The 14,712-nt window shown below is 41.9% G+C and overlaps 1 protein-coding gene across 1 annotated transcript in view; it reads right to left on the bottom strand.

Annotated features, from left to right (window-relative positions):
• The window catches only part of Pcca (propionyl-CoA carboxylase subunit alpha), a 308,071-nt gene that overhangs the window by 10,008 nt on the left and 283,351 nt on the right, over positions 1–14,712 (bottom strand). Inside the window, exon 22 of the mRNA XM_028771105.1 lies at positions 3,184–3,324. Within this exon, the coding sequence (XP_028626938.1) occupies positions 3,184–3,324 (141 nt within the window). The remainder of the gene's footprint in view (positions 1–3,183; positions 3,325–14,712) is intronic.

The raw sequence follows: 14,712 nt of genomic DNA, 5'->3' as shown, positions 1-14,712 counted from the left end.
GTAGTCTAATGTTAACCCATGGCACACATGTATGGCACCAAAATGCTCTAGGAATTTATTTTAAATATTTTTGTTAAAGATAACATTTTTTAAAAAAAATCTCAAGTCATAACATTTTGTGAAAGAAGTATTATAGTGTATTATTAGCATTATATCAATAGAAAAATAGACATGTTTTTTTGTATGAAAATGATAATCACTGTAAAAATATTTCCAGAAGGCAAATAGAAATGGGTTAGAAAAACTGTTCTATCAATTATCTCCTGAATTAAATCTGTGATTTGTTTGCAACTTACTATTTTCTAGCATCCCTTCCACATACATTAAAGACCCCACTCTACCACCTCTTAGGGAGTGATTGCTGCTGCACCCAATATTGAATAGTACGTTGAAGCATTGGGAACTCTTGCTGTGTGTATCCTAAAGGATAATCTAAATAAATACTTCATTTATTTTTAATAAAACAGTTCAACTCCAATGTTTAGAGCAGGGGAAGTGTTTCAAATAAAGCAAATGTAGAAGGTTCTTAGACCTTCCTATAGCAAGCCCTATGAAGGCATTTATCTCTTCTATGCAATCACCCAAAGCCTTTTACTCAGGTTTTTAAAATACTTTCCAAATTGTTAAGCTTTTGAAAGGCAGCTGAGATTTATTACCTAGGATTTCTGCAAAAGAGACCCACTGTTCTGTATCAAGTTTTCTTAAAAGATCAGTACAAAGCTACAGGTTGTGGGAATTTAAACTGTGAACAAAACTGCAAAGAAAACCAGGAGTGCTTACACGGCCTCAGCTGTTTTTCCTGAAAACATACAGAAGTGATTGATTTTCATTGGTAAAGTGGAGCTTCCCTGAGCTCTGATGCTCGACCAGCACTCAGCCATTTTTTACTGCAGTACTGCAGTTATAAGCAGCATTAGAGTTTCTTCTGACAGCTTCACTAAATTCTCTACTGTGAGTCCAAGGAGAAGTCTGTGCATTGTGACTGCAGATTTCAAGCAGAGATTCTGAGAAGAGCTGGCTCACTCCTCACCCTGTGTCCAGCTTCAGTATTTGTGGTTCAGGACACTGTTTGCAAATATTAGTAACTGAAGAGAAAACAGTTTTTACCACAGTACAACAGCATAGAATATGAAAAAAAGTTCTTCCAGGAATTAAAAGATGTGTATTGCACCTGACCAGCCAGGCACATGCACAGACACACAGCATTTATAAAGAAGTAAGTGTGAACCCCAGGAGCTCTGGCTTCAGGAGCACATACAGCAGGCCCTGTTCTCTGTCTCATTCTGCAGCCATTCTCCAATACCCACACTGAACTGCTGGTGGGTGCTTTTAATCTGAGCGCTCCTTGCCAAGCGAGACTAGATTTAGACTCTTGCTGATCATTGGCCTTTCCCAAGTAAACTTGCTGACCACAGAATGAAAAGTAGGAAGGGCAACCGTAATGCCAGAAGGCTGTATTTATTAAAAGGCAAGAAGGCTGCACTTGTACTGCCTTGCTTGCCAGCTAAGCAATCATAAGTGAGTAAATAGGGGCCAGGATAGAGCAAATGGGGGCGGCCTCCCAGGCAAGAGCTGATTCATGCCCTCTGCCCATCTTGGTCTCAGATGTCAGAAAACTAGGATTGAAGGTAAATACTTCTTATGAGGACAGAGGAGCACAAATGTGATGTTCTAATTATAACCACAATTAGAACTGGCAAGCTGGGGCTGGCAGTATATAGACTGGGGGCTTCCAGAAAAACAAAACAAACAGAAAGAGAGAGAGAGAGAGAGAGAGAGAGAGAGAGAGAGAGAGAGAGAGAGAGAGAGAAAGCCCCAAAGGGTAGAGGGAACCAAAACACAACAACAAAACCGTCACAGCTCACTAACCTGCACATGTAGACCCAAGATTTCACTGAGTGCTCTGATAATACAATGTGTGCGTTTGTGACTGTTAATGCCAAAACCAGGGAAGAGCCCATTTTCACCCCAATCCTGTATGAAAACATGGGGAGCACCACAGTGCTCCACAGTAGGCCTCTAACCTTCACACCTCACATCTCCCACCACCTACCCCTGGCCTCAAGTTAAGTGCTGTCTGCAACTCTTCTAGGAGCATCGTGCCTTCAAAGTGAAAGCAGCTAGGCAGGGATGCCTGGCCCTTGGTATTTTTCTACAAAAGCCGTAGCTCTCCTGCATCACCAGGGGAAGCCATTTTTAAGTCAGTTTCCCAGTTTCATGTTAATTTGGGGACTAATGATTTGAAACAATCCAACTTGATCACTCTTATTCTGTATTTTTCTAGAAGCCAATGGTCACCTCCGTGGATTTTTCTAAATGTTAACATGATACTCTATCTGTATTAATTTAAAAAAAATCAGATGCCATCTTAACATAATGATTACAGAAAATTAGGTAAAGTTCAGTGGCTTCGGTCGGATCCACAGTAGAATTATTAGCACACAGCCTGTGAAAGCGGCTCTTACTTTCCTGCATGGAAGTAAAAACACAAGTACTCAAGGGCCTCTGGGAATCTTTCCAGTTGCATTTTAAACCTTTTTTTTTTTTAACTTTTGCTTCTAAGCAGCTGATTAAAAAAAAAAAAGTATGTATCCTATACATTTGTCCACAGCAAGTTATGAGACTGAGCAGATAAGGGATATAATATAGCTCTACCATGAAAAAGTCAAGAATAAAGCTTCCAGTTATGATTCTGAATTTCACTTTCCACCTCGCAAGAGTGGGCTGATTTCGAACAGATTATAGGATTAAAGTTTCCTTAACTCTCCTTCCCAATTAGACATTTAGTTCAGAAATCCTGCATCTAGAAATCTCTGTCAGGGTTAGCTTCTGGCATGAATTCCTCAATCAGGCTTCATAACTAGAGGGCTAAGGAATAAGGAACCATGCAAAGTAAATGTAAATTTTAGAAATTTGAGAAAGAAGAGAATGTCTGTCCTCATTTCTATTCCACGCCCCTCCACCTCCCCACCTCCCCCGCACACACACCACTTGGGAGGAGGTGCTGTCACCAACACAACTCAGATGTGAAGCAGGTAGACAGAGTGAGTGCACAACTGCTCCATGAGCATCCCGTGGGGTAGGGGAGGCCACCGGGAGCGGAGCATGATCCTGTCGGTGCCGCCTGTTATTCTGTAGGGAAAGTCTGACCCCAGCATAGCTCTCACACAGAAATACTCTTACCATGTCTCCAGGCTTGACAGAGACGGCCACCACCACCCCAGGCATCGGGGAGCACAGAGTGCCGCTGCTGTCCTTAGGCACTTTCTCAAGCATGAATTTGTTCAGTTCTGCAGCAAGTTTGGTCAAAATGTGCATTTTGTACTTGAAAGAGAAAAGCATAATGGAGGTTAAATGATGAACTTATCTTCTAAAACAGTACTTATTCAAAATCTGCTTTTAGCTTTAAATTAAAATTACAATAATATCCTCTAAAGTCAAACATTCTAAAACCCTCCACATAACATTATTCATATCTGAAACATTCTGAGCCAGGGTTTTTTTTTTTAAAGGAATTATTCATTATTAATTAATGATATATAAAAAGTATCGCAGATCTTTAAGAAAACCATCTCAGAACCTGGTAAAGGAAACAGCAAGGATTTGGCTTTAGGAACACTGCTGAGCGAGCGAGTGAGCAAAGCAGAGGAACCAAATCCCATGAATCCCTCAGCCTCAGGGATAAAGGCAGTGACACTGCGTGCTCACCAGTAGATGGCAGCAGATTGCTGTCGCAAACCTCCCACACTGCTAAAGCAGCTACACTGGGTAGATTATTAAATAGAGACAAAGGCTTCAGTGTTCATATTGGAAAAAAAGAAAAAGAAAAAAGAAAAAGAAAAGTCCTTAACATGCAAATATTTCTCAGTGACATAAAATCTTATATTCACATCACAATGTTTTTCCTTTTAGGCACATTACCATGTAGCCTTTTCTCATATGACAAGACAGCTAGAAGAAAGACAAGATATAATGAGAATATCTTTTGGGCCGAGATATGATAGCATCAACACGAAAAATGCCAGGCATGTCGGATTTCATGGCATCTTTGGTAGGTGGCTCGCAAAGGTGGATGGCCAAAGAGTCTAGTCAATCATAACATTTCTAATAAAGCCAATACCTAACTGGACAGGAAACATCTCAGATAAATATATGAACCACGATTTGCTCTATCCAAACAGAAAATAAAATGCTTTGAGGTAGGGGATTGGAGCCAGCGCCAGGTTTCTGGTTCCCACAAGATCCGGTCTCTCTGGGGAAGACAGAAACAGCACCCACTGGGCAGCTCCATTTTGTTGGAGGAAAGCTGCTGTAACTCAAAGCCTCCTGTGGGCACCATGCTAGCAGGGAGGCTAAGGCAGAATCTGATTCCCACTTTGATTCTGCATGGGGACAGTGGCAATCTCCAAGTGGCTCTTTACAGGGCCTATTTAAAGCAGGTGGGGGGAGGCCCTACAGAAGAGCTTTGATAGCCTAGGTTCCAAGCAGATTTTTCGACACTGTGACAGGTTGAATAATAACATCTTTTGGATGTTTCTTTACTCCTGAGTGTGTGTTTTGCAATCAAGATATAGAAGTGTCTGCCGGTTTCTGAAGGATATGATCCTTAAGTGAAATTACAGCACAAATAAAAGCTTTTTGCTCCTATTAAAATTCATCTGAGTCATAAGTGGCAAGGGAAAAGCAAGCTGCTGTCAGTCTAACGACACCCTGGGCAGAGGGACTACTCATCACCCATGAATTGTACTTCCAAGTCCCTCATTAAATCCTTGGGGAGGGGGGACATAATTGGGCCAAATTGCACAGTTTTAGTATCTGTGCTCTATCTCCCTTGGAACAGAAAGTCCGGCAGCACTAGAGGCACGTATGGCACTGGGCAGGAAGTCCAGCAGCACTAGAGGCACATGTGTACCAAGCGGGTTCCATTTCTAGCCAGCATCACCAGGGGTGACACTACTATGTGACCAGCTGGCATTCTACCCTAGGGATTAGTTTTCACTGTAGTATTCAGATCTATTGTCCCCCTGGTTTTCTTTAACTTCAAAATATGAACCTTGGATTTAGGAAAAGTATATACTGAGAATACAATTTAACAGCTATTCACGACAGCAAATAGGCTTAAGAACCAATAATTCAGCCATCTCACAACTAAGCCTCAATGTGAACAAAGTGCTAAGGCTGTCCTCAGACTATTTCTCCTAAGAGGACCAGATCCCGACAAAAACTGGGTCCCTTACTATTTTTATAACTTTCATATCTTCTGAATTCCTTTCTCCGTAGGGCCCCTGCTTTGCTTGGAAAGAGATGTAAAAGAGTCCAAAACTCAGTGCTTCAGACACAGCCTTTGTTATTGATGAGATGTTCCTTTCCCTTTTGTATTTGTTTATTGTTCTTAAATCTGTTTAGGAATAAATGACTTATTGTAATCACAAGTGAAAAATAACAAGGAGTAAATGCCTCAGGAGAGGTCTTGTTGAACATGGCTGACTTAGAAGTGACCTTTCTGATTAGGAAAAGAGGAGAGAGAAGCTACTCTTCTTAAGGTTACCTTTGATGTTGTCCTGATTATCACAGGCCATCTTAAAACAGCCTCTTGTTAGCCCTGCAGTTTGTATGTGGAGCCAAAAGTCTGAACAGGCCTAGTTGGTGCAGCATAAGGGCCCATCCAAGAAGACATCCTAGTGACAATACAGATGTTTTCTAGTACCTGCTCTCCAGAAAGGGGGCACTGCAAGAGTCTGAACTAGGGCTTACAGAGCTTACCATCTGAACTGGGACTCCTTGTTTTCTCTAGATTCTTGGGGACACATGTAGTTCGCTAGCTGAGGATTTCGATAGGGCCTTCCTAGCAATTAGCAAAGCTCAAGTCTGCTTCTATGATGGACACTTAAGTGTTTTCAGAGACTGCCAATGTCTATGTAAGTCCAGGGGTGTATATGTGTTCATGCAAAGCAGTATTGATGTTTTAAAGCCCGGCTGCTAACAGAGAGAAATATAATCATGAAAAAATGACAGTTTTTCATCCTGTGTGGATCCAGAAGAGCCAGGATGTGGTGAAAAGGTTCTGTAAAGGAAGGTGGTCAGCTCTGGACTCAGGAGTAAAACCCTCCCCTCTACTGGCTTTAGGAAGCTGTCTCCAACCCACTTTCACCAGGTAAATTAGAAAACAGACTCACACTCTCTCTCTCTCTCTCTCTCTCTCTCTCTCTCTCTCTCTCTCTCTCTCTCTCTCTCTCTCTCTCTCTCTCTCGGAACAGCTTAGATGGCTTCTTAACCCAAATATGATAATCATGGAAGGCATTTGGCCCAATTATGTAAAATTGGTCCCAGCCAGGACTCCAAAAAAATCCATTTTATGGTATCTATAATATAAAAACATGTCTCATGAGAAAATGTCACCCAAACATTTAAAGGAAAGACAGAAGAATTGAATCAACGGCAAACACAGGAGGCACAATGAGAACACTGCACACAGTGGGCAGTTAGGAGGGAGGCTGTGGGAGAGAGTGCAGGGCGGAACAGGAGGGGTTTCCAGAGTGATATGCTCAGCTGGCTGCTGCATCCTGCAATCAGACTGCCCACCTGTGGGAGAACATGCCAAAATCTATTGATTATATGCACACTCCTCAAACAGCACCTTTGGACAGAGAAGCACTCCATCCATGTAGAATCAGCTCCAACCTGATGGGTTCTGTTATTTGTCTAGTACCCCTCTCCACACACACACATCTTGATGGAGTTTAAAGTCTATGAATGCCTTTCCAAAGCCTCTAGGTATGCAGGTGATTTTACAAGCCATATACACAGAGTTGCATGATTCAAGGGTATGACAGTCTGCTTTATTTTATACGGTCTTCAGCTGCAGTTTCAGAGCCTGTGAGATTCTCTTGAAGAAGGGCTGAGCTCCAATTTCCCTTCTAACTCACCCCCACCAGCAGTTCCAATTATGAACTCCATAACTGATTTAATTTTTTATGTCAGCTGTTGCCCATTTCAGTCAACATAGAGTCATAGATCAACAATCCAGCTTTTTTCTGTGTTATCTGGAAAACTCTAATTACAAAGCAATGGCCAACAACTATATCCATCTTCCTACTCCCAAGCGTAATGGCAGATACATTTTTTCAAAGGCTTTCTTCCTATTCAAAGTTCCTCACCCATACCCCCCACCTCACCCCACCCACCAACCCCTTCAGTCTCTACCTCTAAGTCTCATCTTCATTCACCTGATGTGAGCTAACTAGCTCATGGTTCCCTAAAGACCTCCTTCCCTAAGTTGGTCAGGGGAAAGTCAGCACTAGTGTTTTGGAAACGATAAAGATGAAGAGTGTCTTTTCATAATGCCAGTTCAGCAGAAAGGCAGGAGAACCATAAGCTATAACAGAAGCCACACCATGAAATTAGAACCCATCAGTGTGTTCCTTGCCCCAGTTCTTTGTAGAATAAGCACACGTTTACACAAGGAAAAGCAAGGTTCCAAACCATGGACTGCACCTGTTTCTCTCCTTGAACCCGGAGCCCATTAGCTAATCTCTTGAAAAAAAGATCTCCAGAAAACATACTGAAAACACACAGATCAGGAGCTGGTGGCTTCCTCAGAGAGGTTCAATCAGCAACAAAGGTGGAAGAAGGAGGCTGCAGCTAAAGCAACAGGGCAGTACCCGGCCACCCCAGTCGCAGCCCAGGCTTCCTGCAGCTGCAGTGGTGGCTCAGCCTGTTAGCACAGTGCTGTGACAACTCCATCAGTGCAGTCTCAAGGTAGCTGTCAATCAGGATGCATCATTTAATCCAACAGCACTCGAAGGACTTTCTCCTTCAACCCACATGACAGCATAGCTACAGCTCTATTTATATCAGCGCCCAGTTGTGTTTACAATGCTGCAGTAATTAGAGAAGATGCAACAGGCAGCAATATTCCTGAGATTTCCATTTTGCAGCATTACCCTATAAAGTGTGATCCTGCTTCACAGAGTCATGCTAAATGACAAAAGGCTATTTTCTTCAATCTCCCAGCCCCGACAGCACTTCATTTGCAGCTATCTATAATTAGATTAATGGTGTAGTGCAGTACAAAGCGGACCCACTTCACATCAGATAGCTTATGAATTAGGACAAACACTTATTTCAATTCCAGGCAGAGAAAGCAATGACTGGGGTGTTTAGCATACCCTTTATGGTGGAATGAGATGTTAATTGTGTACCATTACCTCTAAACTGCTTGCTTGTTGTATAAATCACTGTGCTAATTGATGCAGAGATAGAAATGTAGCCACAGGCAAGAAAGCAAAGGAATGAGAGCTGAAGATGGAGGATAAGGGATTATCGAGGAAAGCCATATGGAGACAAGGTTCCTTTGAAACCTCTGTTTTCTGCCCATGAGCAGGAATGCTTAAGTACAGCACTAGACAAGGAAAAAAAAAAATAACTCAACTTCTTACAAACAGAAATTTCTTTTAAAAGTTCTGCCTGTCAAATAAGGAGTATGCTGAATGAATCTGAAAATGCTTTCATGAATACCAGAATGTGTGGGTTAGCCAGGATATTTGGACAACAACTCATGGTTAAGGAACATCCCCTCTAAATTACTCAATATGTGCGCTTCTGACCCATCCACAAGGCAAAACACAAATTTTCTGAGGGCCTGAAATTCTTCTACATATCAGGAGGAAAAAAAAAAAAAACTAGACTGGATTAGACCTGTCAGACTAATTACACAGATGCATGGACTCAGAACACAATCATCTGTCACTGATACAGTAACTAGAGCCACAGAACCCTAAAATCTGGCCATTGCAGTTCATAACTCTACATCATGGGAAGGAACTTCAAAGGCGATATTTTTTTTCTAGCTGTTCTAAAACTAGCAAAACAAATAAATAAAAGTACATACTGGTCTAATAGCACCAGTCTTTTGTCTATGAATGTTCTTCCTTGTTTAAATGCCATATTCTCACTAACAGCTCTTTTTAGGGTTTAGAGAGCACATACACAGAAACCAAATGCTGAACAAGAGTCAAGCCACGAGTGAGCCACAACTAAACACGCCCTTGGGAAGTTCATAAATCAAGCATGTGCCCTGTGTGTGTTTTCACTTTTTTAAGGTGCAAATTACTGCTGTGCACTTTTTTTACAATTCAGATGCTTAGTAATTAGCACTGTTATAACACTATTTTACACAGAGAGCAAATGTAGATCAGTTAGTTAGTAGTCCAATGTCCCTGCTTCACAGTAACAGTTGGCATCTCTCACAAAAGCTCAATTCAGAAACACTGTATAAAGTGCAACCTCCTGAAACACAAATATTGTCTTAACTTGTAAGACAATCAAGTGATGTCCCAAGGAACTGGGGCAGCTGGCTTAAGTTATCACAACTGAAACCTGGAGGGAGTAGCCGGAGCTACTTTTCCAGCAGCTACATTAGCCTGTTATCATAAAGTAGCCCTATATATCTGTCCAGGACTAACAACGCCTGCATTGTAAGGTTGGGTTCAATAGTTTAATGTTTGGCACATCATGATAATTAACAAAAGCCTACAAGGAACCATCAAAGTCCTGTGCAACAGAATAGAGCATTATCAGAATAGGGCTGGGGATGATGTAGCACCATAGAACAGCTCTAGTCTATCTGGCATCCATAGGGCCCTGAGGTTGATCTCCAAAGCCATGGAGGACAAAAAAAAAAAAAAAAAAAAAAAAATCGTAAAGGATCAGGAAACTAGTAGGGCAAAATGGCACAGGCCTGTAAACAGTGCGGGGATGGCAGACACAAGGGACTGCACATTCTAGTCAAGTCTGGGCTAACCTGAGCCAAGTCTTAAAAAAATAAAACTACAGTGTCCTAAAAGGGCCTTCCTACATCACAGCTGAGACTTAGTGCCATGCCCCAGAGGCAGTGCTCAGGGCCTGCTCATGTGTTTCATCCATTTAAATGCCAGCATTACATTAGAACCAAATGCTTCAGGGTCAGTGATACTGATATAACAGAAAAAAGATGTGGTCTCCGACTCAGAACTTGTTCCTCTCATTGAAAAATGTAGTTAGCACCAACAGAAAGCCACTCAGTATCTGGCTGTTCCGTGACATACGCTGACCCCAGCACCGAGCTGTCACACAGCACACGGCTTCCCACTGGCAATCACCATTCAGGCTTTTATTCCTCAAGTGGTCAAGTGGTCTCCAACTCCAGGTTTGTTTTGATTTGGATTTCTGGTTATTTTATTTTACTTATTTTATTTTTGGTGCTGGGGACTAAATTCTGGGCATTATGTACATTACACATATGCTTTACCACTGAACTAGAAAACCAGGCCTAAACTTCAGCCTTTGGTTATACCCATAAATGTGCCATATGAAATCACAAGGGCAGAGGACAATGACCTTTTCTTTTTTGGAGGGAAAAAAAAACAAAAATAGAGGCAGGAAGAACATTTCTAACAAAACAAAAGAAAAAAACAAAATACACGGGACTCATTTTTCAAAATTCTTTCTAAAAGGGTATGGCTTCCTGTCTTTAAGGTAACATGGCCAACTTGGACTGGCGAGATGGCTCAGAGGCTGAAGTGGCTTGTCATCAGGACTGACAACCTGAGTTCAATCTCTGGGACCTACACAGTAGGAGGAGAGAAGCAACCTCCTCAGGTTGTCCTCTATAGAGGCCAGGGTGCATGTGAATACACACATGTATGCACACACACGGAAAGGCAACATATGTAATAAAAAAATAATATCTCTGGGAGAATGAGTCAGGTGGTAGCTTCAGAGTATCTCTGGTTTGAGGTAAAAAGAAAATTCCCTCTGGAGAGGCCTATTTAGATGTCCATCCACAACACAAAACTCAAGTCTTTTTCTCTTTTTTTTTTTTGTAATCACAAGCTTCCATCCATTTCCACCATCTTAAAATAAACAACTTTCACCCTTAACAACTGTGCTAAGGAGCATACAGAAGACTGAGCCTTAGATCCAGCGCACTCTCACCGAAGGGAACTTACTTCTCTGCTGAGCTCCTGTGAGGCAGCTTTTCTGGCTCCTGGAATCACCCACTGTCTTTACGCACAAAATGGGAAAGGAAAAGAGGCTCTGCTGGGAGAGCCTGCCCCACTCCCAAGCTTCTAAGGCTCACAGAGAGGCCTCTATGAGGAGCACCAAGGAGTCCCTAGCAGGCTTCCAAGGATACTAGTCTGCAGAGGACAGAGACACCCCTAGTGTGTGGGACTAGGGGGCCCCCGCATGCAGGTGCACAGAGGATAAAGGGGACCAGGGGCCCATAGGTTGTCTAACAAGAAGGAGCACAGTCCACAAAGGCAATGTGCTAAAATAAGTGGTACTTTCCCATCCACAAAGGCAAGTCTGCTGCAGTGTACTGCACAGAATCCCAAAGCAGGGCATGTGCCTTCTGTTTGATCAGGAGTCTACATGACACATTATGACTATAATGAACCAGGGTTTTCTTTTTATGCAAGAAAAATATTATAGATCTTTGAAAGTGCTGTACTCAATTATGTAACAATACCAACATCTGTTAACAGTACAAGCTGTTTCCACTCTTTACCCTGAATTGTTTTATGTAATTACGAGTTTATAAGGTAGTTGGTAAGCCAGTAAGAAGGTACCTTTTTAAAGCACTCTGTAATTTGGGGTACAATGAACTGTTCTCTTGAAAATCTGTAATTAGGGCAGCATCAACTTACAGGAAAGTACAGGAAATGTTATAACAACACAATTATGTAAATAGGCACATAGGTAGGGAATCGTACCATTTGCTATGGTCCCCACCCTTCTCTTCACTTTCTCTTCCATTTGAATTCTTTGCTCATCTCAAGTGTGTATGCTGTTATCACAGGATGTGGAACAAATGGACTCTGTGGAAAACAGATGGGGAGCTTGGCCTTCCTTCCCCCCCCCCCATTCTTCAACACCAGAGGCTGGGAATGGAGCCAATGCTGGGCCTCTCCAACAGCACTCTGGCCTGTGAGTGGATGATTTAAATAATAAAAAGTTTTCACTATTATGAATTCATTGAAGAAACTCAAAATCAAATAGAATAAAATGTTTGACAGAAATTACAAAACTAGTGTGTATAAAGGCAGGGTAAACACCACCAGAGATGATTGTGACTATGTAGTACTGTTGGCCAAAAAAAAAAAAACCAACCACCCCAACAAGCCTTCACTCAGTGATCCAAAGCACAAATGACCTCTGTCAGGGGATTGCATAGCCGTTCATCAGTTCACAATGTGGTACATCTTACAAGCCCCACCTGGGTTAGGAGACAGTCTGCTGGCATTCTGTGTTGGGTATATTGTGTATATACAATGCTGATGGTATGACAAGACCTGCAAAGCCTTGTGGGTAATATGGAAGGGAAAAGAGATGAAGTCCCAGAACACAACAGCAGCAAGTGGAATCTTATTCCATAAACTTGAATTGGAGAGTTGGGAAAGATGTTGTTACTTTTGGCTAAAGATGGTGGCACATACCTGTAATCCCAGCACTGGGGAGGTAGAGGCAGAAGGAGTCCAGGGTCATTTGGACTATGGAGTGAGGCTACATAAGACTGTCTCAAAAATTTCTTAAGATGCTAACATTTTTACCAAATAATCTAATTTCTCAGACAAAAATTTATCTCTTAAATCAAGTTTATACATCTTTTTAAAGGCATTTTATATGGCTTTTTATATGCACGGCTTTTATATATGGCTTTTTAAGGGCTGTGTGTGTGTGTGTGTGTGTGTGTGTGTGTGTGTATGTGTGTGTGCTCACAGAACCAAGAAGAAGGCCATCATCAGGTCTCCCGGAGCTGCAGTTACAGGCAGTTGTAAGCCATCCAACATGGGTCCTCTGCAAAAGCATCAAGTGTTCTTAACTGCTGTGCCGCCCCTCCAGCCCCATGATAATAAACATCTTGTACGACAGTGTTAGAGATTAAACTGACAAGGATTTGCAAAGCACCCAGCAAGTGTCTGCAGAAAACTACATACTAAGTATCCATTCCAGTTTCCTGTCTAAACATCTCTGGATACCCAGAGTGAGACAGGGCAAAACTGGTCATGTTGTATATGACAGCACATAGATTCCTAATTTTAGTCCCTGCTCTATGGCTTAAAATTTATAAATTAAAAACAACATTAAATTCTAAAAGAAAATCTAAAATAAAAATTACAAAATCAGGCTCTATGATACTAAAAGCATCTTGATGGGATTGTGTGGGGCTCTGTGATCCTTAGATCCCTAAGGAGACATATGGTAAAAGAAAAGTTTGAGCAATCCTTTCATTTAAAGCTACTTAATAGGCTTATCTGGGCATTGTCAGAGTACAGAATACATATGGAAACATGGCTCCTGGCCTCAAACACCATAACCTGGCCATTCAGAAAAGGCATTGTGTAAAGCTGCAATATCAATACACATGGGTACTGCTAAAAACTGACCCATTGGGAACAGGTTTTACATTGAGCTCTCCTGGAGCCCTCTAAGTTAGGAGGTAGTGGGGAAGAATGACACAATGTCTCCAGCATCTTCAGCATAGCTGAATTTCAACCTTTAATACCAATGCCTTAGAAGTTCAAGACTGTGTAACTGTCCTGACTCACAAATTGTGGGTCCTCATGATACTAATTCACAAGGTTGTCCTGAGGATCAAGGGAATTCTTACATGAATAATCTACTTTGAGGCCCTGGTCTGTTTTACCTCAACTTTGTCACCTCTTCCAAGACTGCCCTTAAACTCCAGGCTCTAGTTTACATGCCCTATCCTTTCCTTCTCTCCCTCCCCATTTTATCTCTTCTCCCACCTGCTTTAGACAGGAGCTCACTATGTGGCCCAGGCTGGCCTCACATTTGAGGTGATCCTCCTCCCTTTGCCTCAGGCACTCATAAAGGTATATTGTCCGCCACACCTGCTTTCCTTTCTTTCCTTCAGTTTGGAGCTTTTGTTGATATCCACAACAGCCTGATTGCTACAACACTACAAAAATGCCTATATACTCTACCCTTTACTCTCAAGAGGAACGTTTATCTCATAGCCAACCAACATAAACTGTAACTTTATAATAAACTGTCACCACTTAGTGACTTCCAGAATCTAGCCTGTCTCAAATGCCCAAAGTAACTGCAAAAAGATTTAGCCTCAGAGGTTAGGACTGTTTGCTTCTGGACCCACCTATAAGTAATAGTTGTTCAATCAAATCTAACTCTTATCAGTATAGTTAAATAAAGCTACTGAACAAAATGTTTATAGATTTCAAGTAAGTTGAACTACTAATTACAGGCAACTAGGGGCTGTTCCTTCAATCTCCTGGTTTATTAAAAACTATAAAGGAAGGTTAAAAAAAAAGTCCTAGAGAAGTCAGCAGGATAACCAACGGCAATGATCATGTTGTACTAACTGAACAGAACGATAACTAATAAACTAACTGAGCAGAATGATCGCCGTTATACTAACTGAACAAATGACCATGTTATACTAACAGAATGACAATGAGATAGGACCCTTCCAAAGTATGGTTGAGGAGAAGGTTTTTATTGTTGACATGGGGAAGAGAATACAGCCAGAGGCATGTGGAAGGATCTAGACTGAACGGGGCCATGGTGAGAGTAGAGGTTGGTGAGAGACAAGAGAGAAAGAGCAAGTGGAACAGGAGAAGAGCCCAGAATCAGGAGGCTAGGGCAGCACTTGGTTTACATGGAATCAGAAGCTAGGGACGGGAGGGGACG

This window comes from Grammomys surdaster, unplaced genomic scaffold (assembly GCF_004785775.1).
Source record: "Grammomys surdaster isolate TR1022 unplaced genomic scaffold, NIH_TR_1.0 65, whole genome shotgun sequence".
Lineage (NCBI taxonomy): Eukaryota > Metazoa > Chordata > Mammalia > Rodentia > Muridae > Grammomys > Grammomys surdaster.
The sequence above is the reverse complement of the archived record's forward strand: the minus strand, read 5'-3'. Positions and strand labels throughout refer to the sequence as shown.